General features: G+C 39.2%; 1 protein-coding gene across 1 annotated transcript in view; it reads right to left on the reverse strand.

Moving 5' to 3' along the window:
* Positions 1-1,517: 1,517 nt before the first annotated feature.
* LOC145397277 (glutamate receptor ionotropic, kainate 5-like) overlaps positions 1,518-27,751 on the reverse strand; it is a 181,542-nt gene continuing 155,308 nt past the window's right edge. Inside the window, exons 11-13 of the mRNA XM_080270473.1 lie at positions 20,576-20,719; positions 2,201-2,358; positions 1,518-1,593 (exon numbers count right to left, since the gene is read on the reverse strand). Coding sequence (XP_080126599.1) covers positions 1,518-1,593; positions 2,201-2,358; positions 20,576-20,719 — 378 coding nt within the window. The remainder of the gene's footprint in view (positions 1,594-2,200; positions 2,359-20,575; positions 20,720-27,751) is intronic.

Below are 27,751 nucleotides of genomic sequence, written 5' to 3' on the forward strand. Positions count from 1 at the left end.
CATACTTTGCTACTTTAGACAATGATTCTCCCAGAGCAATGATCGGGAACAACCTAGTGTCCCACATCTCAGGCAAAATCGTTAAGTTGTGTGGGCAGCACAACATTAATTTCATTTTACTTCCTCCAAACAGCATCTATCTCTCCAGGCACTGAATGTTTGTGTCTACAGACCTATGAAGAAAGCATGGCAGAGTGTCTTGGGTGATTGGAAACGTGATCCTGGGAAACATTACACAACCTTGCCAAAACAATGGTTCCTATATCTGCTAAGTGGAGTTCTTTTTGTAATGTCTAACGTGGGAAACCTGGTCAAGGCATTCCAAATCACAGGCACTTGCCCAGTAGATAATAACGGAGTTCTCCAGAAGTTGTGAGACTCCGATACCCGGGGTACAGTTCCAGCAGTACATCTCGTAAGCCCATTGATCCTTGATCACATCCAAGCCTTCAGAGAGGAAGCCAGCTTAAAACCAGGGGCAACTGTTCGGTTAACTTGCCTCTAGTAATATTTTTTCTGTTGTGGCCTACTTCCGTTTATTAAGTTTTTTTTTTTTTTTTTTAAGGTTTTGTCTCACTTGCCCCAAAGTAAGAGGTAACTGGGCCCACATACTTGGGCTTATGTACTTCATTACCCATTAAATTTTTGTAACTCATATTACTATCATAATTAGCAATAGGATAAGCTTACATGTTTATACAATAAAATCAGTAACATTCCTACTTGTATTCATTTGCCTTGCAAAAAAATCTGAAAAAAAAAAAAAAAATGGCCCACTTGACCAAAAGATGGTATATATATATATATATATATATATATATATATATATATATATATATATATATATAATTATTTGCCACCCTCTCTGTAACTTAAAACAATTCCATTTCTAGCAATGTGTTCATTAATCCCTGGAAGGCAGACATATAGGTAGTGTCATCTGACTTGCAACACTGTAGATGATGTATCTCAGACTGTATCCTCTGTCTGTCAACCACATACATTAGGCAAAATATTTTTCTCCTCTATCACTATTTCATATGGCCTTCAATCCTACCTGCACTTATACAATCTTGGGGGCAAAAAAAAATGAGGACATACACATTCTGATAATTTGTTTTCAAGCAAATAAATCCATATCCTAGGTAAAGAAAAATGCGTAGCATTATATTAAGATTATTGAAGAAAGTGAATCGTCCTTCAGGGAATAGTAGAAAAACATATGTAGCAGCAGCAGTTTAATGTATTCCAGGACAAAATTCTATTATATATTGTTAAAAAATGTAAAATGACTACTATATAGAATATAACAGTTTTTGTAAATAATATATTGCCTTCAGCCGTTACATACGTCATCTGTGATTGACAAAATTATCTAGTATTAGTTTTCCGTGAAATATGATGTGAAAAGTTTCTACTGTGTATAAATTATCATAATTTTACAGCATCTATACAGATCCCACTTTCAGTATCAAGGGTCAAACTAACTACCATGTATTTCTTTCCCTTTACTTCAGTCACAGTTGTTTTTGTAATCCCACATTCATCTGAATGTGAAGCCAGTAGCTGCAAGCTGAAGCTGCCGCCGTCCGCCTGTCAGGAGATAAAGAGGGACTGAAAGGCGTTTGCATAACCAGGCAGCTGAGTTGCCCAGCTGTGTCAATGCTACCGTGTGAAGGCATTCCTTGCCAGCACATCACTCAGTTTAAATCACAACTATTACTGTCTACTCATTTCGAGCTTACTGATGGATAACAGAATTTTACAGAGTGAAATTGTGTGCCAGAAGGATGTATATATTGTTAATGAAAACAGTACTGGGACAGGAAACCAATGGACTCAGGCATCCCAACTACTTTAGCTGGACGCTCCCACAAAAAGTTCTGTGTTGTGATAATAAGGTGCAAGACGTGAACAGTGTGTTGTGGTGCAAGCGATGGCCACGTTCCTGTACACTGAAGGATGGTGTATTGCTTTTGATTTGTATTTTGTGTTGGTAATTATGCTGAAAAGCGTTAAGGCCACGTTGTTACTAACTTTGTGATTCGTTTATATCTAGGAAAACTAATTTCTGAAACATGCTGGTATTTCACTGATATTAGTAAACGATGCAGAAATTAAAGGTAGTTATGTGTAGACCAATTACATTCGATGTATGAAGCCTCTAGATTACTTGCCACATCCAACCTGTCGCCCTAACCACAACTCAGCCAGGAATACTATAAATGTGGCCAGATAACAGAGAGCCAGAACCCAGAATATGCCCTGGGTGTGGTCAGTGTTGAGAGGGACTACTTTATTGGCGACTTGGTCGGCTTTCTCCTCGCCAAACTCCGTCCTCTGTTGCATCTGCCGTGCCTGAGGACAACAACCAAATCAATATGCCTTAAAAATTAGCTTAACCTTTCAGTTCGATGCCGTCCTATTAATTTCATATCAGTCAACCACGTTCCCACCATACACTTGGGTCAGGATGTCAGGACTCCATATTTTAATAATACAACTCATAGATAGATAGATAGATAGATAGGTAGAAGCACCAAGCCAGGGTGTGAGATAGGTAGTGTATCAGCGAGAATCAAGCAAAAGACAATGAGCTTGCAACTCTTAAAGTGAAAGAATGCTGGTCGTGCACCGGAAGCTGTACATACACACAGTCATACAGTGTTCTAGAAGTTTCCATGACAGTATAACACACGTGACAGGACCCCTGCTAAATGAGAATGTAAGAATCAGAGCTCAGAAAGAGGCTGGCCATAGAACCAGCAGGTAGTGGAGAGATCAAATAAGAAGAGGGGTCCAACTAGACTTAGTATATTAAGTCCCTTGTAATACATATGCTGCTCAACTTAAACTTTCTCTGATGATAATAAATCAAGATCAACTCCCTGTATTCATCTTTAACTTCTCCTGCTCTTAGATTACCAAAATAACTAACCAAAACTCAAGGGTTACATACATATAAATGGTGGCTACGAAGTTCCAACAATAAATGATGGCAGCACAGCGACGATCGACTCTACGCCTACGAACCATCATTTCTACAAAAGCAGATGAAAGTAACCAAGATCAGCTCCAGTTCTACAGCTGATTCTACATTACTACAATTCTACGATCAAGTAACCACAAGCGAGTATGCGATAAGAAGAACGAGTTTACAAGTCTACGAGCCTACGAGCATACAGTAGCAACAATGAATTACGAGTGAGGATCAACAAGTCCTACAATTAACTACAATTAAAAAGTCTATAAGACAACTCTATAATCTTCTTCACACAACTTCAAGCCGCAGCAAGCATAAAAAAAAAAAAAGTAAACGAAGAGCAAGAACAAAGCAACAAGCACTAGATCCCCAACGTTCTCTCTCCTACCACCCCCCTACCTCCACTGCTGACGCAGGTCAAGACGACGCGGCAAAACACCAGAGCCACATTTATAACGCACCTCACTCACCTTTCCTCAGTCAGGTTACTCATCGTTACTCAGTTACTCACCACAGCTACCAGTGTGGGAAGCTGACGTCGCCATCTGTATCTGCTGAGATGACGTCACCATGCATGTACGCTGAGACAATGCCACACCAATCAACGTGTGACTGACACCAGGCACTTCTCACCCACTACTCGTTACTCATTATTCACATAGCTCCTACTCATACTCATTTATTTCCACAGTATTGAGTGGGAAATTGACGTTATATGGTGAGGTTCGCCTGTGAGTACAACTGTTAACCACTATATTCATCAGGCCATGGAATTTCCTGAGTAATATCGTCCATCAACACAGCTCTAGAATTATCGAGAGGAGATCTTCATTCAACTCTGCATTTATCTTCCGAGATCGACAGCTGCTTTCGACTCGCCTCTCCAAGTGACCATCTGCATCAAGTGGGTGTAATTATACTTACTCATTTCTTCTCAGTGCTTAAATTAGGTACAATCACCTCCTTTACTTATTTTTATATATACACTTACACACTCACTATCATTCATTACAACTCATTTGCTCATCTATTTGGTTAGGACATAAACAATCTATCATTCATTACAACTCATTTACTCATCTATTTAGTTAGGACATAAACAAAAGATGTATTTCATAACATCATACCTTAGCAACATGAATTCTTTTTAGCTGAGTGATATGACAGGAATATTTTCACCTCCACCAGTGTTAGTACCAGATGATACACAGTTAGCACCCACTGCGGATACACAATTAAGAGAGCACCAGGGCAACACACCCACCCTACAAAATTCACCACAAACTAAAGATAAAGAAACTAATACCTCAATTCTAGATGATAATGATGATGATTGGCAAACCCCCTTTGATGTAGTGAATGGGGACTTAGTCTCTGCCTTGCATACCTATGAAAATATGCTTGACATAGTTCATCGTTCAGGGATAACCTATTCCACTATTCCCCCACACAACGATAAACACGTCCAAGTTAAATTAACAGAGCAACCAGTGAAGATGAATACCACGGATCAAACTCAGATATACGTCTACCATGAGGACAAAACGGCCCCGAAATTCTCTGGCACAGCAAAAGATTGCATTGATGTCATAACTTTGTAGCTTCTTGTAGTGAAGTTTTGTAGATCAGTTATACATATATTAGACTCGTGGACGAGCGGTTGTTATACGTGAGTAGTTTTGTAAGTAGATAATCTTAATTCCCATTGTCATGCAATGACAGGAGAGGTAAAGATGAGTATGGGACTATTTTTATTTGTCTTGGAAATATTAACAAAGTCTCTCACACACGAGTGAAGTATAGAGTCCCGCGAGCTACCTCCTTGTCTCTCTCTCTCTCTCTCTCTCTCTCTCTCTCTCTCTCTCCCATATTGCTAGCCTCTTTCTCCCTACTACCTCTGTCTCTATGGCCTGTCTCCTTCTGATCTCAGAATCCTACATTCTCGTTTAGCAGGGGTCGTGTCTAATGTGCTATACTGTTGTTCAAATGTTCTAGAAGCCTGTGTGTGAGTATGTGTGTATGTGTGTGTATGGTCACGAGGCATTGTTCGTGTGCCTATCAAGCATTCCTTGAGTTAGAGTGTGTAAGCATGTTTACCATTGCTCGATTCTCACTGACACACTACCTATCTCATCCTCTGACTTGCTGCATCTATCTGTCTATCTGTCTATCTATCTATCTATTCATCATGCTATCTATTATTATTTGTAATTATAATATGGAGTCCTGACAATATCACTGGTTAATCAATGCGAACAGATCTTCGTAAAAAGGCACACTACAGATGAACAAGAGAAAATTGCTATTTTTTCCTCTTGGATTAGTCAGGAAAGGTTTCCGGCAGGAAACTTGCTTAGGTCAGACAAGCTTCTCCGAGCTAAGACATAAGATGAATATAAAACTGAATTTTTGAAGAAATTTTCTGGAGGAATGAACTTTTTGCCAGGTATTATCCCAGAATTAGATAAGATTGTAGATCCTGTAAGGGAGCACAGTACAAATCATGTGCTCAGTGAAATAACTGCCGATGTCTCCACGATCAAAAAAACATTATTAGCTACCTTAGAAAACTCAAACTGGATAACAGGAGATGGAAAGATGTCCCCAGACCTCGTCGTGAACATCATTGGTTATGTAACTGCCTTGTGTAAATTACCTGATAGGACCCTCAAGATCGCCAAGACGATAGCTTACACACCAGGTATGTGCTTATTAGACTTAAAGAATGAGGTAGAGATGCAGTGTAGCAAAGCAGGGGTGATCGAAACACAATCACATTCTAGTAGAATGAGAGTGCCTGAGACAGCATCAGCTGTGAAAACAACTACAAGTACCCCAAACAGAGAACAAAATCGATCGCGACCCGAAAGCAGGCAAAGCAAACAACCAAACGAATCGAGACTATGATCACAAACACCAAGCTACAGGCAGTTTCGTAAGTTTTCGCGCAGTCCAAGCAGATCTCGCACCACAGACACCACTAAATATGGGAAGTCATCTCGTCGATCACAGTCAGGAGATAGGTCCATTCTATATCATTATTGTGCACAACTTGGACACACAAAGAATGCATGCTTTATTAAAACAAAAGAGGATAGACAAAAGACACAAGGATTTGGTCCCTGCTGTAGGCATCAACGGTGTCAAGGGCATTGGACCAGTAACTGCAAAACAGTAGAAAATTAGTGTCTATTATCAAATCGGGGGACTAAGTCACGACAAATAATGAAGAAACGTAAAGAAAAGCAACTCTAAAAATCACATAGGAGGCATGTTAGGAAATGAGTGTATCTTGATACCAGCTGTATGTGAGGATCAAAACGTTTCCTTATTTTTAGACACAGGCTCTCCAGTGAACTTAATAACACAAGAAGAAATAAATAGAATTTTTAGAAATAAGAAGAAAGTAACTTTTCTGGAAAAATCTGATTTAGACTTATATACAGTAGATGGCAAACAAATCACAGTAAAAGGTATGATACGGTTAAACATCAGTTTCACAGAGACTACAAGACCAATCTCTGCATTATTTTATATCGTTGAAAACTTAGCAATTAAAGTTCATATGTTACTGGGCTTAAGATGCATGAGAACAGAGAAAATAACTTTACTCCCACAAATTAATGGAATAGATTTTGATAATGAATTCATAGAGGAAATATCATCAGAGTCGTCACCGATTAGTAAAACAGAACAAAAAAAAAATGGTATTATTAAAATCTTAAAAATAAAAACATACACAAACAGATGAATGTATAGAGCCATTCACACCCCCAGCCCCCAGCCTCCAGGACTGGAAATCCAGGAAATGGTACTAATTTATCAGTTTTTCCTGCCCATCTCACCAATGATTTAGTTATACCACCTAACTCCTATATGAAAGTTATCATAAACGGCAAGTTACGTAATAGTACTGTTCTTGTCTTAGAAGAATTATGTAAAGTAAAAGGATTCTCAGTAGAAAACTCATTATGTCAGATAGACGACGATGGGCAAACTCAAATATTTGTAATTAATCACATGAATGGGGAAGTACAGTTGAAAAATGGGACTTGTATAGTTAATATTGAAAAATGTCCCGCCCCTGTAATGGAAATAGTTTTAGCTGGAGTCACAAGTGAGATAAAATCTACGGACAGAGAAAGCATAAAAGAGAATTTAATTCACTCAGGTGAATTTGGTGAAGAAACTGATTTGTTAACCCTGTTGGAAAAACACAGGAACACCGTAGCATTACCCGGAGAACAATTAGTGTGTATTAACTTTATTAATCAAAAGATTAATGTGCACCCAGATACACCATGAATTTTCGTACCGGCCTACCAAATCCCACAATCTCAGCGTCCACTCGCATATCAGTAGGTCGATGAAATGTTAAAACTTGGAATTATTGAGCCATCATTCTCCCCGTGGAATGCCCGATTATTCTTCGTGCCCAAATGAAATGGAGAAATGCGCGCGGTAGTAGATTACCGTAAACTAAACAATCACACAATCCCAGACCGATATCCCATGCCATTGCTAAGCGACATCCTACAGAATATTGGACCAGAAAATAATGTATTATCCACGATCGATTTGCTAAGTGGTTATTATCAAATTCCCGTTGATCAGGAGTCACGTAAATACACTGCCTTTTCCACATATAGAGGACACTGTCAGTATAGTAGGATGCCCACGGGATTAAGGACAGCCACAGGCACATTCCAGCGTTTTATGAATTACGTATTGTCCGGAATTTTAGGACAAGGAATATTTATTTATCTTGATATTATCATCACAACGAAAGATATCACAGAACATATCCAGAAATTAGACCTACTCTTACAAAAGCATGATGATGCTGGCTTAAAAATTAAGCTTTCTAAATGCAAATTTTGCTTTCAGGAAATAAAATTCTTAGGCCACAGATTAAATGCTAATTGTATTCACACCACTGATGACAAAATACAGGCAGTGAGAGACTTTCCTGAACCCACTACGAATGACGAAGTTAGAAAATTTTAGGTCTAGCTGGGTACTATAGGTCATTTGTACAACAGTTCTATCATATAGCCTTTCCTCTATTCCAGCTACTCAAAAAAGATGCTATATTTCAGTGGGAAGAACAAAAACAAGCATTTAAAAAATTAAACTAACAAATGCACCATGTTTGGCATATCCGGATTTCACAAAACCATATATTATTTGTACAGATGCATCAATTAAAGGATTAGGGGCTGTACTGATGCAAGAAGATAAAAGAGGACAGAATCAACCAATTGCATTTGCCAGATGACAAATAAAAGGTGCAGAGAAAAATTATTGCACTACAGATTTATAGGCACTTGCAGTAGTTTTTGCATTACAAAAGTTTCGAGACCTGGTATATGGTTACGAAATACAATTATTCACCGACCATAAACGGCTAGTGGGTATGTTTAAAGTAAAAATCCTCTCTGGGAGGAGAGCAAGATGGAAATGTACAGTCGAAAACTACAATGTACATATTCCTTATATACAAGGCAAAATGATTCTGGTAGCCGACGCATTATCTAGGAACCCGAGCACAATTCAGGTCACGGCTTTATATCTCAAAGGAGACATCTCAAACCACGATGAAATCGCAAAAGCACAAAGACTTGATCCAATATGGTCTAAAGTTATATACGAGTTAGAAAGTGGAGATAACATACAATTACCCAAACTACATGTACCACTAGAACAATTCACAAAATTCAATAATACCTTATACCAGATCAACCCAGAACAACCAAAACGCCGAAGAAATAATAACCAATTGGTAGTACCTAATGACATAATACGTCAAGTATTACGAACGACACATGCAGGACATCCTGGAATGGATAGGACAGTCAAACAAGCCCAGTTGTCATATTACTGGCCATCATTACGAAAAGATATAAACAATCATATAGACAGATGCAAATCATGTGCAAAACACAAAGGATACCCAATTTCATCTGCACCGGTGGGTAATTACCCTCTACCACATCAACCATGGGACGCTGTCGCGGTTGATTTACTCAAGATACCATTATCATACAATAATGACCAATACCTATTCGTAGCAACGGATCATTTGTCCTGTTATGTAATTTTGGCCCCAATTAAAGATAAAACAGCAGAGACAGTAGCAAAGCTGATGATACAGTACTGTTGAGTGAAGATGAATGGGAGTTGCAAGGTTTGGTGAATGAATTTGGGACAGTGTGTAGAAGGAGGAATCTGAAAGTCAATGTAAACAAAAGTAAAGTTATGGTGTTTGAGAGGATTGAAGTCACAGAGTGTGCAGTCACGTTGGATGGTGAGGATATGGAGAATGTGAGTGCATTCAAGTACTTGGGTAGTGTGATGAGTAAGAATGGAACTTTGGGGGATGAAGTGAGTGAAAGGGTACAGCAGGGAAGGAAGGTTGTTCGTACACTGAAAGCATTGATGAGAAATAGGGAGGTGAGTATGGAAGTTAAGAAGTCACTGCATGATAGTATTGTGATCCCTACCCTGACGTATGGAAGCGAGGCATGGACCTTGCAAGAGGGGAACAAGTCAAGAGTGAGAGCAGTGGAAATGAGTTACTTGAGAGGAGCATGTGGAGTGACGTGGAGGGACAGGTTGACGAATGAAGAAGTGAAGGAACGCTGTGGGGTGGATGTGGATGTGGTTGAGAAGATTAGGAGAAATACACTGAGGTGGTTTGGACATGTGAAGAGAATGGAGAATGAAAGACTGATTAAGAGGGTGTATGTAGGTGAGGTGGAGGGAGGGAGAGGGAGAGGCAGACCGAGGATGAGGTGGAGGGATGCAGTTGAGAGATATATGAGGGAGGGGGGGTGAGTTGGGGGGAGGGTAGTCAAATGGTGGGTGACAGAGCGACTTGGAGGCGTTTTGTCTGCGGCCACCCTTTGCGGGATTAGGGCATCTGGCTATAGATAGATAGATAGATAGAATATGTCGCTTTACTACCTCAAAGGTACTAATAAGTGATTATGGAGGAGAATTTAATTCTGATATCTTAAAAGAAATATGTAAACAATACAATATGAAAAAGGTTAACGTTATAGCCTATCACCCAGCATCTAATGGGTTGGTAGAGAGACAAAACAAAAAAGTACTAGATGTACTACAACACAGTCTCAATGAAAATTATGCAAGCTGAGATGATTGGATTCCAAGAGTAGAAGCCTCAATTAATGGATCTATAAATAAATCCATAGGTGACACACCACATTCCATTGTATATGGGACAGATAAAAAACAACCATATGAGCTCCTAGAGGGTGACAGTCTGCCCATATACAATTACGATGATTACTCTAAACTCCGTTTACGTGAATTCCAGGACATATATAAAAGAGTCAAAAAACAGTTAACGAGGTCCAAGGAAGAAATGACAGAGACATTTCATAAAAAGGCAATAGACTTGCCTATCAGCTTAGAAGACATTGTCTATGGTATCATTCATACGAGAGACAATAAATTATTCCCGAAATTTGAGGGCCCATACAGAGTAATTAACATAAAAGCAAACAAAGTTTCAATGAGGTCACTGTCAAGTGGCGAAGAGAAACAAGTTCATATTGACCATTGAAAACGAGCATCAAGGGAACTATCCAATAATTATACAGCCTCGGATACCACGAACAACCGAACATAACTCATGAAACCAATCAAGATAACAACAATAATTACAAAAATAAGTTAAGGTCATATACCAAACAATCAAACATAGCTGCAACTGTTCCAAAAAATCTACAGTACATCATTTACATGATTTAAATATCGATTTAAACTCCTTCTATAAATGAAACAACAATCAAGTTATTGTTCTATGAGTCAACCGTAACGAACATGATCACTATCATCGACCACAGCATAACCATATTAGAAAATTAATAGATTTTTTTTTTTTTGGTAACGATGAAGGGACTTATGCTATGGATTCTCCTCTACATAGCAAGAGGATATGCTCAATTAGACCCCCAACACATAGTATGGCAAGGATGCCTCATAGCTCCAACGGCCACGACATCAATCGTAAAAGATGTCATGAGTACTGAAATCAGTTTGGATTACTTATACGAATTACCTTCTTATCTAGAGGACATCGCGAGACCAATGAGGACCCTGGACTTCATGATAGGAGGCTTTGTTTCACAGGCATATAACATACAGGAAGTGGATGAAATGGTGAAGTTAGCGAAATGGAAGATAGAACAGGCGAATGCAACTATGCTCATCATGATCCAAGATCTCCCAACTCATGGAATGGAGGTATTAAGCGCCACAAACAACATTACACGTACTCGCCAAAAGCGTGGTTTGTTCGACCTGGGTGGTGCAGTTCTTGGGAATATCTTTGGATTGGCTACGGAGGAAGACCAAGAAATAAACAACAAATTTTATAAAATAGCTAAGGTACTAACATGCCAAGGTAAATTCATCGCAGGACATAACTCAACAATGAAGACAATCGTGAAAAATCTGAAAAAGGCGGAAAACATAGCTCTCGAAAGTATAGATAAAATGACATGGAAGGAAACATAGCACTTTTCCAACACTTCTCCATCATCATGGAACACATTGACACAATTCTACTCTAATTAAACAACACTAGAATTCATTATAGGGCACTTATGCAAGGAATTTTGAATGCCAGTAATGGCAACATCACAATTGACTTACTTCCAGTTCATGAGCTATGTCAGATAATTAATCAAGGCATGCATTAACATAAATTGAAGCCTTTGTTCCGAAGTAGGAATTTCATGCAATATTATTCATATTTAGAAGCAACACTAACACCAACATCAGTAGTAGTTCATGTACCATTCATAAGTGACGACCTGTTCACAGTATACGATATACACCCCTTCCTTTCTAAGAATAATAACACTTTAGTCATCATCAACATCAACACAGACACCGAACTCATCATGGTCTCCAAGAGACGGAACACTATCACTTTCGCAAGTTAATCAAAGATTGAAAGAAAGTGCTGCACATCTTTACATGCTGTTCATTTTTGTCCTGCATACATTTTCACGTTTCAGCCTACTGAAACAGTCCCTTGTCAAATGGCTATCATAAGAAATCACAGTATTCATAATCATTGCAACTTCACCTTTGCTCCAGATAAGCTTGTACACCATCAACGCATTGGATACTGTTTTTTTTATTTCACTCATAACACATCAGTTTACATAGTCTGTCCAGATATACCACCATCTCATACATCAGCATCAGGATTATACATAGCACAAGTCTGCTGTGCGGTATTTACACCATCCATGTCCCCTTTATCCACCATCAATCACTACGCCATCCTCAATCATACACACAAACCCACTACCTAATATGGAATTAAACATGAGCACAAGTATTAAGTTGACTTCACCTAAGTTTGAAAATATGCAACTAATCAATGAAACAATGAAGCCCTGGGAAGATTTGAGTTTGAGTATGTTTAACCCATATTATGTGTATAGTGCAGCGCTTACTGTCTTTATAATCTTCTGCATTGTATTTGCAGTAGTGCTGTTCGCAATGCACAGAATGCATGCAAGAATTGCAAATTTGCAGTCAGTATTTAGTGGGGGTAGAGTAAGCATTCGAGTTAATCCCCTGAATGAACTGTACATATTTTGTATAAAGCATTTCAAAAAAAAGAAAAAAAAAGAATGACACATATGAAAGTATACTAGTATCATTATCTCTATATGAAATATTAATAGCTCTTACCATAATCTTAACTTTGAACTATTTTTTTTTTTTACTGTTATACCTACACAACTTACAAAATGTCATACAGTAACCAATTTAACCATATTGCATTTGTTCAGTTATGTATACAGTTTGTTTAAAATGTAATATTACTGGATCATTCCAATATTAACATGAATATTATATCTACAGAATATCATAATCAATGTTATGTATTAATAGATTAGCATATGTCAGTGATGACTGTTGTCAGAGGACCACCAGCTCGCGTGACCGAGCAATGTCAGGACTCCATATTATAATAATACAACTCATAGAGAGATAGACAGATAGATAGACAGACAGATAGATAGACAGATAGAAGCACCAGGCCAGGGTGTGAGATAGGTGGTGTATCAGCGAGAATCAAACAAAAAGAAATTAGCTTGCAACTCTTAAAGTGAAGGAATGCTGGTCGTGCACCAGAAGCTGTACATACACACAGACATACAGTGTTCTAGAAGTTTCCACGACAGTATAACACGTGACACGACCCCTGCTAAACGAGAATGCAGGAATCAGAGGTCAGAAAGAGGCTGGCCATAGAACCGGCAGGTAATGGAGAGATCAAATAAGAAGAGGGATCCAACTAGACTTAGTTAATATATTAAGTCCCTTGTAATACATAAGCTGCTCAACTTAGACTTTCTCTGAAGATAATAAATCAAGATCAACTCCCTGTATTCATCTTTAACTCCTCCTGCTCTTCGATTAACAAAATAACTTTAACCAAAACTCAAGACTTAAATATTACAAGACTAAAGAGTTACATATATAAATGGTTGCTATGAAGTTCCAACAATGAGATATATTTCTAAATAGCGGTGGTCAGTTAGTCTGCCACTAAAGCGTAGTGTAAGGGTAGGGATGTGGTTGAAATGGCTGGATAGATTGTTGAATGAGAGTTGTGCAGGTACCAGATCTGATGTACGAGTACATATATAAGACTACATTTGAGACAAAATTTCAAATCAATGCAGTGTAAGTATGATAGCCAAAGACTGCTTGTTGATATAGCTGGATGGATACGTAGGTGGGGCGAGCCTGCTATCAACTCAACTGATATAGAGCTACTTACTGACGACTCTGCACTGAGTAACAACTCAATTACAGTTTCCTGTAACTAAAGAATATACTGTATTGTTATAATGTGTGATATGCATATACTAAATAGCAGGTGAAGGTGCTCCAACAAGATGTTGCTCATAAGGGTTTAGATTCAGGAATAGTTGGGGTTTATTGCGTGCATAATATAACTTAGGAACAAGCATCTATTCATTCTGCGCTAAAAATTGAAGCTGAGGAGCCTGGAACTAGGGTCCTAGGCCCTAGGTAGGGCATATATGAGATATATACAGCAGATAGATAGATAGGCAGGTAGGTGGGTTAGTAGGTAGGTACACAGATTGGTAAAAAAGTGACAGGGTGTGCAGGGAAAGTGATCTATTAAGTATTTTCCTTTCATGTAGAATATACTGAGAATAATTCTCACACAAGGATCTAATAGAGTATTTTGTAAAAAGCACTTGTTGGAAGGAAAATTTATTAACTCTTTCATGCATGATGACTCAATGTGAGTCATAATCCTTTCAATCTGAAGAGTAACCAAGGACACAACATGACGCAAATCCCCTATAAATGATCAGAGAAACTTTTCCTGTGGATGAATTTGTCAAATTTTGTTGAGTCAAAGCTGAGGGAGGCCAGGTCTAGGAGAAATATATGGCAACACGAGGGAGCTTATTGGAGGGGAAAGCGGCCTACTTTTAGCTCAGTGTTCTCCCAGCAGTCAGCCTAGTAGGGTGTCTGATCACGCAGCCTGCCATCTTATTCCTCGTTTTCTATTACTACACCGTCTTTACCTTGCGTGTATTATAGTGATAGTGTGTTATATATAGTGCAGTGTGCTTGTGAAGAAGGTTTATAAGTTTTTCTTATATATTTTCAGAGAAAGCAAAATTTGAACAATCATAACCAATTTTTTACCGTTCCCCTCCTATTCTACACTAAAAGTACAATGTCTTGCAAGGGCTTATCAGAGGAGTACATGAAATACTTGATTAGTGAAAGTGAAAGAGATGAAAGCTGTGAGAGTGACTCTGATAGAGAATCTGGTGAGGAGGAGGGAGCGAGAAGGAGGAAAGGGGGGGCTAAATCTGACCCCAAGGGAGGAGATGAGCACAAAGCCGGAGTCAATGCTGCAGTGATTAGCACTACAGACAGTAGTAGCACCGTCACTACCACCACTCCTTTCAACACTGTCACTGCTGGTGTTATTACTCCTGTCACCACTGCAATCACTCTTATGACAACTGACACAACTGCCATCACTCCTATGACAACTGACACCACTGTTATCACTGCCACCACTCCTACCACCACTGGTAATACCCCTGCCACCACTGGTGTCATGCATGCCACCACTGGTGTCATGCATGCCACCACTGGAGCTATACCATACTGATGAAAGCATGCAGCAGTAAATCACATCGCAAACACACACATACACACACACACACACACACTCACACATCACAAATACTCTCTCTCTCACACACACACAACACACACACACACACACACACACACACACACACACACAGGCTGTGATCATACCTGTCCTCCTCTCTGCAACTCCATCTCCTCTCAAGAAACACTACAACACTGCTAGAGGACGTAAGTAACGAGCTTATTTGTCTAGTTTTGATACTATTATATTGTAAGGTATAAAATGTGTATTTACTATAATATTCCCATAAGGAAATTGTGGTGCATTTTCATTGCTATTCTCTCAGTCATTTTACTCATAAAGTAAAGGTCGCACCAAAAATCTGAAGAAAGCATGATCAACCTGATGATTTCTTATGCATACTTTTGTAAAGCAAAGTAACCTATGTGTGCAAATAATTATTTCGGGAAAAATTCCGAAAGACAACAATACTCAATCTGTTACCATGCACAACCCAATGTAACTTTTCAAAATTAATTTTCTTAACCCGCCGCATCCCGTATACGTGAATTCACGTCCTCACATGATGTGCACTCATATCCCGGAGACGTGAATTAATGCGGCAACATTGCAAGGTCCCTAGTTTGCACAATTTTCAATTTTCGCGAGTGATTTCACGAGTGATTTTTGGCACGTATACAAGGGACACCTTCCTCTATTCCTCTACAAGATGCCAAGCAGGGACAATGCCTTATACCGCATAACCTCTCCCCCCCCCCGCACGCTATTGTCTCGGCAATTCACCTGTTACCAGTGACCTGGCCAATAAAGACATTCTGGGCCAGAGTGATTCCCCAATCGATGACAATGTGGAGGACAAAGTTTACATAGCATTAGAGGAAGAAACAGTCAGAAATGATGATCAGGTAATGTGGGAAAAAAAAGGTCATGAATGGTGATGAGTTAGAAAGTGAAACAATGCTTATAATGCCTATATTACTGTTTGAAAACCAATATACTCTTGTACTACATATAAATTCGTACCAAGTAAATAAATAAATACTGTTTATGAGTGGATAAAATAGTTACCCTCCCATAGAACTCGTTTTCTTTGGTGCCAGCCTGTTAGAAAACTCAGTCAGATAGGGAGGTACTCGTACCTAGATCGAGTATTTTAAACCTCAGGTGAGCGATTTCTCTATGAATTTTCGATGTTTCTCACCAAAAGCGGATGTTGAGCCAAAAAAAAAAAAGGTCAAAAAATGTCGGGACTGGGGCGTACCACTGCCCAGAAAACATCGGGATGGGGCGGGTTAATAACAGTAAGGGTTATAACACTGTGATATATATCATGGGCTTCCTTAACCCCTATCCGCTTGCTGACATGTATGCACGACAGGATTCAGGGTGCAGACCGCCACCGGTTGACGATATACCGCACTCACCTTCCCTCCACTGTTTGAGTGCAGGCCCATTTTCTGTGATACCTACAGGGTAGGTAGGACCCCCAGGTACCCTGCGGTTATCCGGTTCAGTTTGTACTCGGCAGTGGTAGTGAGAGGACCCATGTCATCTTCCTTGACATTGTCCAATTCCATCCCACCGGATGAAGGGCCGATTGCCTCATCAACTCCCGTGAAAGTTCAGCCCTCATTGCCAGGTAAAGGGCTTAGTGATAGTGCCATAGGGCGTGCCCTTGACGATACTGTCTCCTCTCGTACACTCAGCATGAGTACGTCCTCTGAGGAGAAGTAAAAAACTACCATGTGGAGAGTGAGCTCTCTCGCCCTCCAACCTCTACTCGCTCTCCGATGCCAGAGAGGGCTCTCCGACTTCTCCAGGAAGAAGGGACAGTGTATGAGAGTGATGATTTCGGCGATGAGGAGGCACAAGATGACCTAGGACATCAAGAAAGTGACTGCGGACCTGGCAGTCATCTGCAGAAAAAAAAATGCTGCAGAGCCATTTCCCCCACACTCTTGCCACCTGCTTGCACTGCCCCACACCTCAGTCTACCACTTCAAGGGCAGAATCTCCACAACCAGGCCCTTCGGGAGTGATATGAGTACTGAGCAGGTGTGTGGGGAAGTGTAAATAGTGTACAGCAGTGCAGAAGTTTGTGTATTTTCATAAATGAGTGAAATGTGTGATATTGCAAGGAATTATAGAAAGTGCTAAGATATAAGTCCTTTAAAAGTTTTACAAGTGCATATAAGTGATTTATAGTAAGTGCAATACAGGAGTTAATACTGTTTATTGGATATTGGTTAGAAAATTATTGGATATACCTTGAGTTTCCCTACCTGTTGCCTGAAAGAAAACCACTTGTGAGCGGGCCAAAATGAACAATACCTGCTTCGCTATACCTAAATTATTTCACTCAATACTTGGGGGGATTGTGCCAAATATGAGCATCAGTGTATCTGTGATGTGAAGTACAAATAATGTTAGTTGTGTAAAACATTTATATGATTTTCACCATAACCCTGATTAGTACAAGGCAGTCTGATTTACAGTACAAATAATTACCTCATACTCTACGATAATGCTTGAAAGAGCAACAGCATTTACTTGTCAAAGTGCAATTACCCGTAATCGTGATGTAAAGTGCAGTTCTAAGTGTCTTAGTAAAGGAGAAATATGATTATTTATGGATGAAGTGAGTACAGAAAAACGATGAGATAATTTATTTCCCACACACCTACTGGGCTTAGTGGCATGGTGGTGTGGGCGGTAAATCCTTGGGTGAGCTACATGAACTGGGTGATAACTCATTTTCACGGTGGTGAGTAAGGAGGAGTAGAAAAAGCGAATGGAATCTTCTGCATTCCAAGGACGCCCAGGCAGTGTTACAATCACCACTCCAATCACTGCTGCCAACGCTAGCCGGCTGGGCCAAGGCCGTGGCCAGTGGCCCGCGCTCGGAGCTGCGTGCCAAAACGTGAAAAACCACTCGTCTTCAACTCATCCTTACTCATCCACGGGACCACCTAGAGACCTCGGGATACCTTCACTGGAAAGATGAAGAGTTGATGAGTCTTATGAACTTTCACTGAATTCTTTATTATAATTTGGCAGATATAAGGGTTTGAAGTAGAGGAATTTTTTCCAAAATCTCAGAAATCGCCCGCTGGGAGGAATGTGCTGCGGCTGGGAACCCCCCGGCGGCTAAGGATTAACCTTTGGGCTACAAAACTGGATAGAATTTACATATACTTTTGTTACAGTGTCACTAATAACAAACGAAATAATAAACAAATCAGATGATTTTAGGCGATTTTCTTTTTTCTTTTTTTTACTTGAAAACTATTGGACGTATCAACTCGAAACCAGACTCATTTGAAAGCTCATGAAATTCTGCATAGACGTATCCTTTGCAACTGCACGTCACGAGAAAAGTTTTTCAGTGATGCTGGAAAGTTGTTGGAAGCTATTTTTCACCTTAATAAGGTTGATTCTTGCTTTATTTCTGTATATTTATTCATCTGTTTTTTTTTTTTTTTTTTTGAGAAGGGACTTATCTAATGGTATAAACATCGACGAAGATGATGGGATGTGATTTACAACAATATAAGCATTTTCCGAAGATAAATTTAGCCATAGAATTATTTTTTTCCCTTCTGCATGAGCGAAGGCAGCCTGAGTGGGGTTTTGGTTTCGTGCAGGGAACCAAAACTTATTGAAAACTTATGGTGTGCAAGAGGGTTAACATAATGAGAGAGGCTGAGAATGACGTGGAAAGGTATACTGCGGTTGTACGCGGTTGAAGGGGACTTGGAATAATGCAAGTGCTGAAGATGAATGGGTATAGTGGGGGGGGGGGTCACAAGGTATACATGACTTGGGACCTGTAAAGACCTAATAATGTGTATACTTATCTTTAATGTTGTTTTATAGTTAACCCGTCACGTCCAGAGCTATTTCGCACCTCTGACACCCTCAAATCCCAAGGTATTTTCGATTTTTTTTTTTTTTGGCTAAAACCTCCGTTTTCGGTGAGAAACATCGAAAATTCATAGAGAAATCACTCACCTGAGGTTTGAAATACTCGATCCAGGTACCAGTACCTCCTTACCTGACTTGGTTTTCTAACAGGCTGGCACCAAAGAAAACGAGTTCTATGGCAGGGTAACTATTTCACACCACTCATAAATGGTATTTATTTATTTACTTGGTACGAATTTATATATAGTACGAGAGTATATTGGTTTTCAAACAGTAATATAGGCATTATAAGCATTGTTTCACTCACTAACTCATCACCATACCTGACCTTTTGCCACATTACCTGATCATTATTTCTGACTGTTTCTTCCTCTAATGCTATGTAAACTTTGTCCTCCACATTGTCATCAATTGGGGAATCATTCTGGCCCTGAATGTCTTTACTGGCCAGGTCACTGGTAACAGGTGAATTGCCGAGAAAATGGCGTGGGGGGGGAGGGGGGAGGTTATGCAGTGAAAGGCATTGTTCCAGCTTGGCTTCTTGTAGAGGAATAGAGGAAGGTGTCCCGTGTATGCATACGAAAAATCACGTGCGAAAATTGAAAATTGTGCAAATTAGGGACCTTGCAATTGCACGACGTACCAGTACGTCGTCGGGACTTGCAAATGCAAAATGTTGCAATGTACCCATACGTCGACGGGACTGGGTGGGTTAAATGCTCAGTGGTAGTTTTTTATTATCTGTATTTAATTGTTGATGCTCTTATTTATGAAAAGAGTCAAAGAATCGAGATTTCTGATTCACCTTTGTTTTGTCTAATTACCATTAATTTTGTTCCGTGTAGGTAGATACATCTTGAGTGCAGTGTTCACTTGTTATTAATCTAGCATTTGATAACTGGGATCAGGAACTTTATTACTGAATATTTATGATATTCGTTAGTGTTACCCATAATGCCCAGCTGAGGTGATTTGGAGAGGTGAGATGTAAGAGACAGGAAGTTGGCGGAAGGTCTGTATCAGGAGCAGACCTGACTGCCCGGTGGATGTTGTGGCACTGGCAGGCAAAGCAGAGGGTCACACCAAGGACATATGGCAGAATTGGGACATTAACCCCTCCACTTAGAAACACTGTTGTGAGGCCTCTGTACCAGGAATTACCGTGTTGTATGACAATTGTACCAGATATCATCAAACTGTGTTGAGCATACTTTGAATCAGAAAAAAGTATACATAACTGGAGCTGTGCATGCATCTGAAAGGCAAGTTATGAAAGAAAAACCACTGTTTCATGGTTTCCTTCACCTCGCGACTCTGGTACCTTGTGACCATGTGATGTGAGGGAGGGGAGGATGGTGTAATCATTATTGTAATACTCGAAAACATGTGGAACATATAATGCAGGCAGATTTTACTTTCCCCAGTTGTAAACTTACTTGCGTGTATAGCTGCACTGATTCTCTGAACCAGTAATAGACCAGTCCGCTTTCTACTATCATGTTGATGACCAGGTCAAATGTCGACTTCAGGGGTGAATAGCTTTGTAGCCCCACACCAACACTGAATGGCCAAGTGCATTCCTGCAACATAACATCATCATCACCATCATCATCATCATTATACAGGGCATGAGAGAGAGTCATGATCAGGAAAAAAAAAAGCACAAAAAGTAAAAATTCAACAAACATCAATATAATCAGCTATCATTGACCGAATTTAAACATTTCTGTTCCACCTGAAAGGTCAACATATATATATACATACATATATATATATATATATATATATATATATATATATATATATATATATGTATATATATATACACGAGGTACCGTCTTGGACGGAGTGAACCATGGGCTCCCCTATAGATATACAGGGCTCCACCGAATGAACTGACTCAGGTACAAAAAAAATAAATTAATAAATTACATCACACCAGAATCAGTGTGGCAAGGAGGTGAGATTATTGGCTACAATCCTCCCAGTCAAACATTAGTTCTATTCCAAATGATTTGATGGGTGTTCCTGTTGGATCATCGTTTTAGGTCCAACTGCATTGCTTCCTGTGCTTACAATCCATGTGCCACTGAAAGAGAGTAGGCATGTGTCGTCAAATTAGAGACACGGATATTAAACAAACTGAAATTCACGAAGATCTATATAAACAATGTAAGAAGCCTCGTGAAGATTACAAACTTGATAACTTAATGACTGAACTGGAAAACATTAGTTCAGATACTGTAGGTTTGAGTGAGATCCACAGAAATGAAGAAAAAATAATTCAGTTTAATCGACAGTAACCACCTACAGTAATTCCTCATTTATCCACACATAATAGAGTGAAAGTAATGTCCAGGTAGTGGCGACATCCGGATAATGAACACTATTCCCCTTCCATACCCAGACCCTACCTATACCCAACTTCCTACCTATACGTACCCTATTTGTGCAGTACCTATGCTTAATTTGGCAGTGTCTTCCGGTCAGTCAGGCAAATTTAGACATCAAAACACACATAGGAATACCCAGAGTAATGCTAACACCAAGAAAACCATGCAAAAAATCCACTGAAAACCAAAAAACACCCTACCTATACACTACTATGTACCGTATCCCTCCTTATTTTCGCAGTGTTTTCTGGTCATTCTGTCATACTCTGACATCAAAATATACATAACATTAGCGAAGATAATTTTGAACACCAAGAAAACCATGCAAAAAAAAAAAAAAAAATCACCCTACCTATACACTACTGTACCCCCCCCCCCTAATTTTGGCACTGTCTTTAGGTCAATCTGGCATATTTAGACATCAAAACATACATGCACTTATTCAAAGTAAAGCTAAACATAAAGAAAACCATTAATATAACTTAGAAAGCAAAAATAACCCTAGCTATAAATTACTGTATGTAAAGTACCCCTCCTAATTTTGGTACTGTTTTCAGGTCGATCTGCCATATTTAGACATCAAAACACCCATACGAATATCCAAAGTAATGCTAAACACCAAGATAAAAAAAAAAACACTGAAAACCAAAAAACACCCCGCCTAAACACTACTGTACTGTATGTACGGTACCCCTCCAAATTTTGGCAACTTTTTCCGGTCATGCTGCCATATTGAGACATCAACACACATACTGTATATATAGGATTATCCATAATAATGCTAAACGTCAAGAAAACAATGCTAAACAAAAAAAATCCACAAAAGAAATTAAGACAGTTTGAAAATCAGTTATCTGTGACAGGTGATTGCTCTCTGGGCTAAAAAAGAAAAAAAAAATCAACGGACAAATATACCACCAAAAATTTGTTATATTGGTATAAATGATCCCTACCCTGACGTATGGAAGCGAGGCGTGGACCTTGCAAGAGGGGAACAAGTCAAGAGTGAGAGCAGTGGAAATGAGTTACTTGAGAGGAGCATGTGGAGTGACGTGGAGGGACAGGTTGACGAATGAAGAAGTGAAGGAACGTTGTGGGGTAGATGTGGATGTGGTTGAAAAGATTAGGAGAAATACACTGAGGTGGTTTGGACATGTGGAGAGGATGGAGAATGAAAGACTGACTAAGAGGGTGTATGTAGGTGAGGTGGAGGGAGGGAGAGGGAGGGGTAGACCGAGGATGAGGTGGAGGGATGGAGTTGAGAGGTTTATGAGTGAGGGGGGGGGGGTGAGTTGGGGGGAGGGGAGTCAAATGGTGGGTGACAGAGTGACTTGGAAGCGTTTTGTCTGCGGCCACCCTTTGCGGGATTAGGGCGTCGGGCTATAGATAGATAGATAGATAGGTATAAATGTATACCATCATCTTTGCTAATGTTTGTACCATAAGATAACGTAATAAAGCACATAAATCTGATAGGTGTAAGTACAGAAATGCAGTGAGAATAAAGTGTTCAGGGGTAAAACTTAACTTCATATAACTTCCCACTATCCTATTACAAAATTTTGCCAGCACCTTTTAGGAGTTAAGCATATGCCTAGATGCAGAATTTCATGAGCTTTCTCATGGATTTTGCTGAATTTCAATACGACCAGCAGTGGTCAAATAGCAAAAAAATTTAAAAACTCATGAGCCAGTGTTATCACCAAGGAGGAAGGTAGGGACTGAGAGAGTGATGCAGCATTTGCCCAAAATACGTACAAAACCTGTCAAAATTATCGTATTTGCATCTGTATTATCATACGGTCCTTTCATTCTGGGTAAGTACATAAACAATGGATGCAATGGCCCATACACACATACATTATTTGCTTATGTGAAAATGCGTTCAAAATTAAACAAAAAAAAGATAATTATATATCAAACGAAAGCTTGGAATATTTTGTGATGACAAACGGAAATTTAAAAACTGATAATGGGTAATTACACAAACAATGAAACAAATCACAAACTCTGGCCAAAAACATGAAATATACATCTTGTATAAAACCAATGTACATGCCAAAAAATTACATATATTTGAAAGCAGTGTTGGGTAGATGCTTGTATAATGGTGGTACTTTGCAGATGTAGCTTTGTATGGTGTCTGATATAACACTGAGAAGAGAATCCAGTGTCACATTTGGGACAGAAGTAACTGGATCGTCATCTCTCCCTTCACTTACAGTAAGAGTATCACTGTCACTACCTACTGATTCACTACACACATCATCAGCATCAATTTCTTCATCAATAGTGCAATCATGATCCTCTTTAACCACCTCTATAGAGTCAGAGACATCAAGAATTATTTCCTCATCACTGGCAGAAATAATCAACTCTGGATGGAGGCTGTCTTATTTCAGTAGATCGCCACACAAAACAGCACTGTCATCTCCATAACTGCTATGAATATTACCCCTGAAACCCTCATTTATCTGTAGACATACATATTCATTTGTTATTTCACTTATAAACCTCCGAAATATGATGAGATCTAAAGGATATCACGCAACCACTCACTCCCGGGGTAAATATGAAGGATATAGCCTACAACTGTCTTCATCAGGTTACTATAAGCTGTCATGTGATTGGTTGGCTGCATCAGCTGGAGGAAACGATGAGCCAGTAGTAGGGCTGGATGTTTTGACAAAAACAGACCTTAGTCTTGGGCCGGCGATGACCAGGAGATTTGACTTGGGCCATTATGACCTTACAGAGTCCGCCTGTCGGGCCATTATTTTGGCCTCACGGAGTATAAAGGTTAATTAAAAAATCAAAGTATTGTACATCTCCATTGAATTATTGTACAAATTCCTGAATTATCTATTATCATACTGTTATTGTGCATCGTACAAACGGTCAAATGATCGTATTTGTACGATAATTATCGTACGCCTGGCAACGCTGGAGTGATGGGGGATCCAGGAGGCTATGGAGGATAGGTGGGAGGGGGGGAGAAGCGAGGGGCAGGATTCTCCCCCTTCTGTCACAAGGTGGAAGGGCTCTTTTACCATACATTTACTCATGGCTTGTGGTCTATTGGACGCCGAGTGGCCATACGGAAACACAACTTACAGTGACCCCGGGAATTTCGACGTTCCGTAGAGAGGCAGACGGCCCCTGTCACTGAACATGTACTCGTGGCTTGCTGTCTGTGTGACAATCTCAGGAGCAGTTAGGAAAGGCTTAGCCCGGTGGCCGTGCAACTTTGGACATTGGGTCACGATGCGTACGGACGCTTTAACACTACTTGTGGGTTACAGTTGTATTACTCGGGTGCTGGAGGTTCGTTAGAAGTGATCAGACAAGCGTGCAACTTTGACCATTTAGTACAGGGGTAGACGGATATTTTAGCTTTAGTTGTGGGTTACTGTCTACTTTCCTCTCACATTTCGAGCCCAGTGACCATGATACCGGATGTTCGAACATGTTGGCTGGCCGGCCGAAGTTCTCTAGGACTTTTACGTCCGGCTAATAGCAAGTAAATCTGGATAATGGTTTAATAGAGCCAAGGTCCAGTGTTCAGATAGTGATCACATCCAGATAATGCAAAATGAAAGAGTTAGTGGTGTAGGATTTCTAATTAACAGAAATCTTGTAGATAACATTGTTAAATTCAGCAGTGTATCTGACAGAGCAGCATGGGTTATAATTAGACTGTGCAAAAAATACACCCTGAAAATAATACAAGTATATGCACCCACTTCTCAAAGCTCAGATGAAAAAATAGAAACATTCTATAATGATATCTCCCTGATTATGGAAGAAGAAAAGACCACATGTACAGTAGTATAGTCATGGGAGACTTCAATGCAAAAGTTGAGAAATCAAAAAAATGGAGAACCATGAATGGCAAAATTTGAAGTGGGAGAAAGGAATGGAAAAGGAGAAATGCTGGTTAATTTTGCTTAAAGGAATAAAATGAGAATAATGAACACATTCTTTCACTAAAGAACACGGAGAAAATGGCCCTGGAGAAGTCCAAATGGAGAAACAAAGAATGAAATCGTCTTCATTACAGCAGATAAGAATAACGATCACAAATGTCACAATTATCAACAATGTAAATATCATTTCTCAATCATCCTACTTTCCACCATTCACAACCAGTTGCATTCCCATCGCAACAGTTCTTGATTTATTCTCTCTCTCTCTCTCTCTCTCTCTCTCTCTCTCTCTCTCTCACACACACACACACACACACACACACACACACACACACACACACACACACACACACACACACACATACACACACATGATACTGTTCTTAACTGACATCCAATTGGCCTTACACGTAGTTTGCTAGGTCAAAACATGTGTATTCTTTGTCAGCTTACTTATGGTATGCCGACATGAACATCAACTTACAAAACCTTTTGACTGAAACAAGTGCCAGTAGAATAAATGTGTAAAGAGTATATAAGTTTTTTGTATGAAAATTTAGAAGATAAAGCCTGGTGATCAGCTAAAGATATCCCAAATAACAGTGAGTCCAATTTTTGTTTCATAACCTCTGAGCATGGAGCGCAGGAGAATTCCTATCCTGGGAGAGTGAGATTACTCATTCCAATTGAAAACCACCTTTGGCCTTAGGAAATGATAGAAGACCTCGCACTTATTTTGAACATGTACATACTTACATGGCTTGTAATACTGCTTCCCTAGCACTAACAGCATACTTAGCACTTCTCACTAAGAGAACAATTCATGGAAATCCTGCTGATTCTGTTATGTAGTTATTATACCAGCGAAATGATTGTCATTATTTTAATTACACAAATAAATTCAGTTAATATTTCAAGTGCTACTAGGTCAACTGAAACATATACCAATATTTAATATGTTAGTATTATGACATGCCCTCTTATACACTTACTCTGTATATTATATAACCCTGAAAATGACAAAATATTTATAAAATATAAAAAGTTGTAAACTTTTTTTAAAATTTACTTTCTTCTTATATATTTCATAATTCACTGTTCCCCAATATACTGAATACAGAAAATAGACAAAGCAAAGCCAGCAGCCACATGCATTCTCCTTTCACAAGTTTAGGATAGCTGCAGAGGGGAGTGGGAGCAAGGAGTAAGAACATTGCAGCTTTTTAGGAGAGGCAGTCAAATTCTGGTACACACACACACACACACACACACACACACACACACACACACACACACAAATAGTTTTAGAAAGGGGCACAATATCTCAAAAGGTACACTTACATCCACCACAGTGCTGCTTATATCAGCCACCGCAGTACATTTGCAAATCCCCATGGTGGAAGAGATAAGAGCCATTCATAATCACATGGATATACTCTGGGTCATCCTTTTCTCTGGTCAGTCATTTCATTGCAGATTCAGTCACATCCATTCAGGTCAGTTTCAGTACATTATAGTGATCGTAGACTGTTTCTTCCAAGACAGGGGCCACATAGGTCACTTTAGACGTATTTCATTCAGTTAATGCCCTTTTAGGTCTCTTGAGCCCCACTAGGTCGAAATAAAAAATACTCAGGTCATGCCTGAAGACATATGTTTGAAATCAACCTTTTCAGAAGCGCTCTGATTTTAGAAATACTACAGGTTAAAACTCTTGGTACATCAGTGAAATCGCATTTACTTGGATTGGTACAAATAATATCAGAATATACCTATATTTGCATATGCAGAAATATCATCCCTATCATCAAATAAATACTGAGATGATAAACAAAAACTCAGAGGTTCAGGACTGGCTTGGATAGACTGGGATGATGGTGGGAAGTGTGCTATAATAAGGGGTGCGTGCTATGTGATTAAAAGTACTGTAGATTGAACAAAAATGAATTTTTAAAGTGATGTTCCCCACATGACTGCAATTAAGGGCCTCATGGTTGGACAGGAGTGAGCAGGATGAGCTGAGATGGTGATCAAGCCCCTATATATATATATATATATATATATATATATATATATATATATATATATATATATATATATATATATATATATATATATATATATATATATATATATATATATATATATATATATATATATATATATATATATATATATATATATATATATATATATATATATATATATATATATATATATATATATATATATATATATGAGAGGGAAATAGATGGCATAAGGGAGTGTAATACGCAAAAACTTAGCAAGAGAA

This window comes from Coenobita brevimanus, chromosome 40 (genome assembly GCF_032717465.1).
Source record: "Coenobita brevimanus isolate Jiangsu-jjx chromosome 40, ASM3271746v2, whole genome shotgun sequence".
NCBI lineage: Eukaryota > Metazoa > Arthropoda > Malacostraca > Decapoda > Coenobitidae > Coenobita > Coenobita brevimanus.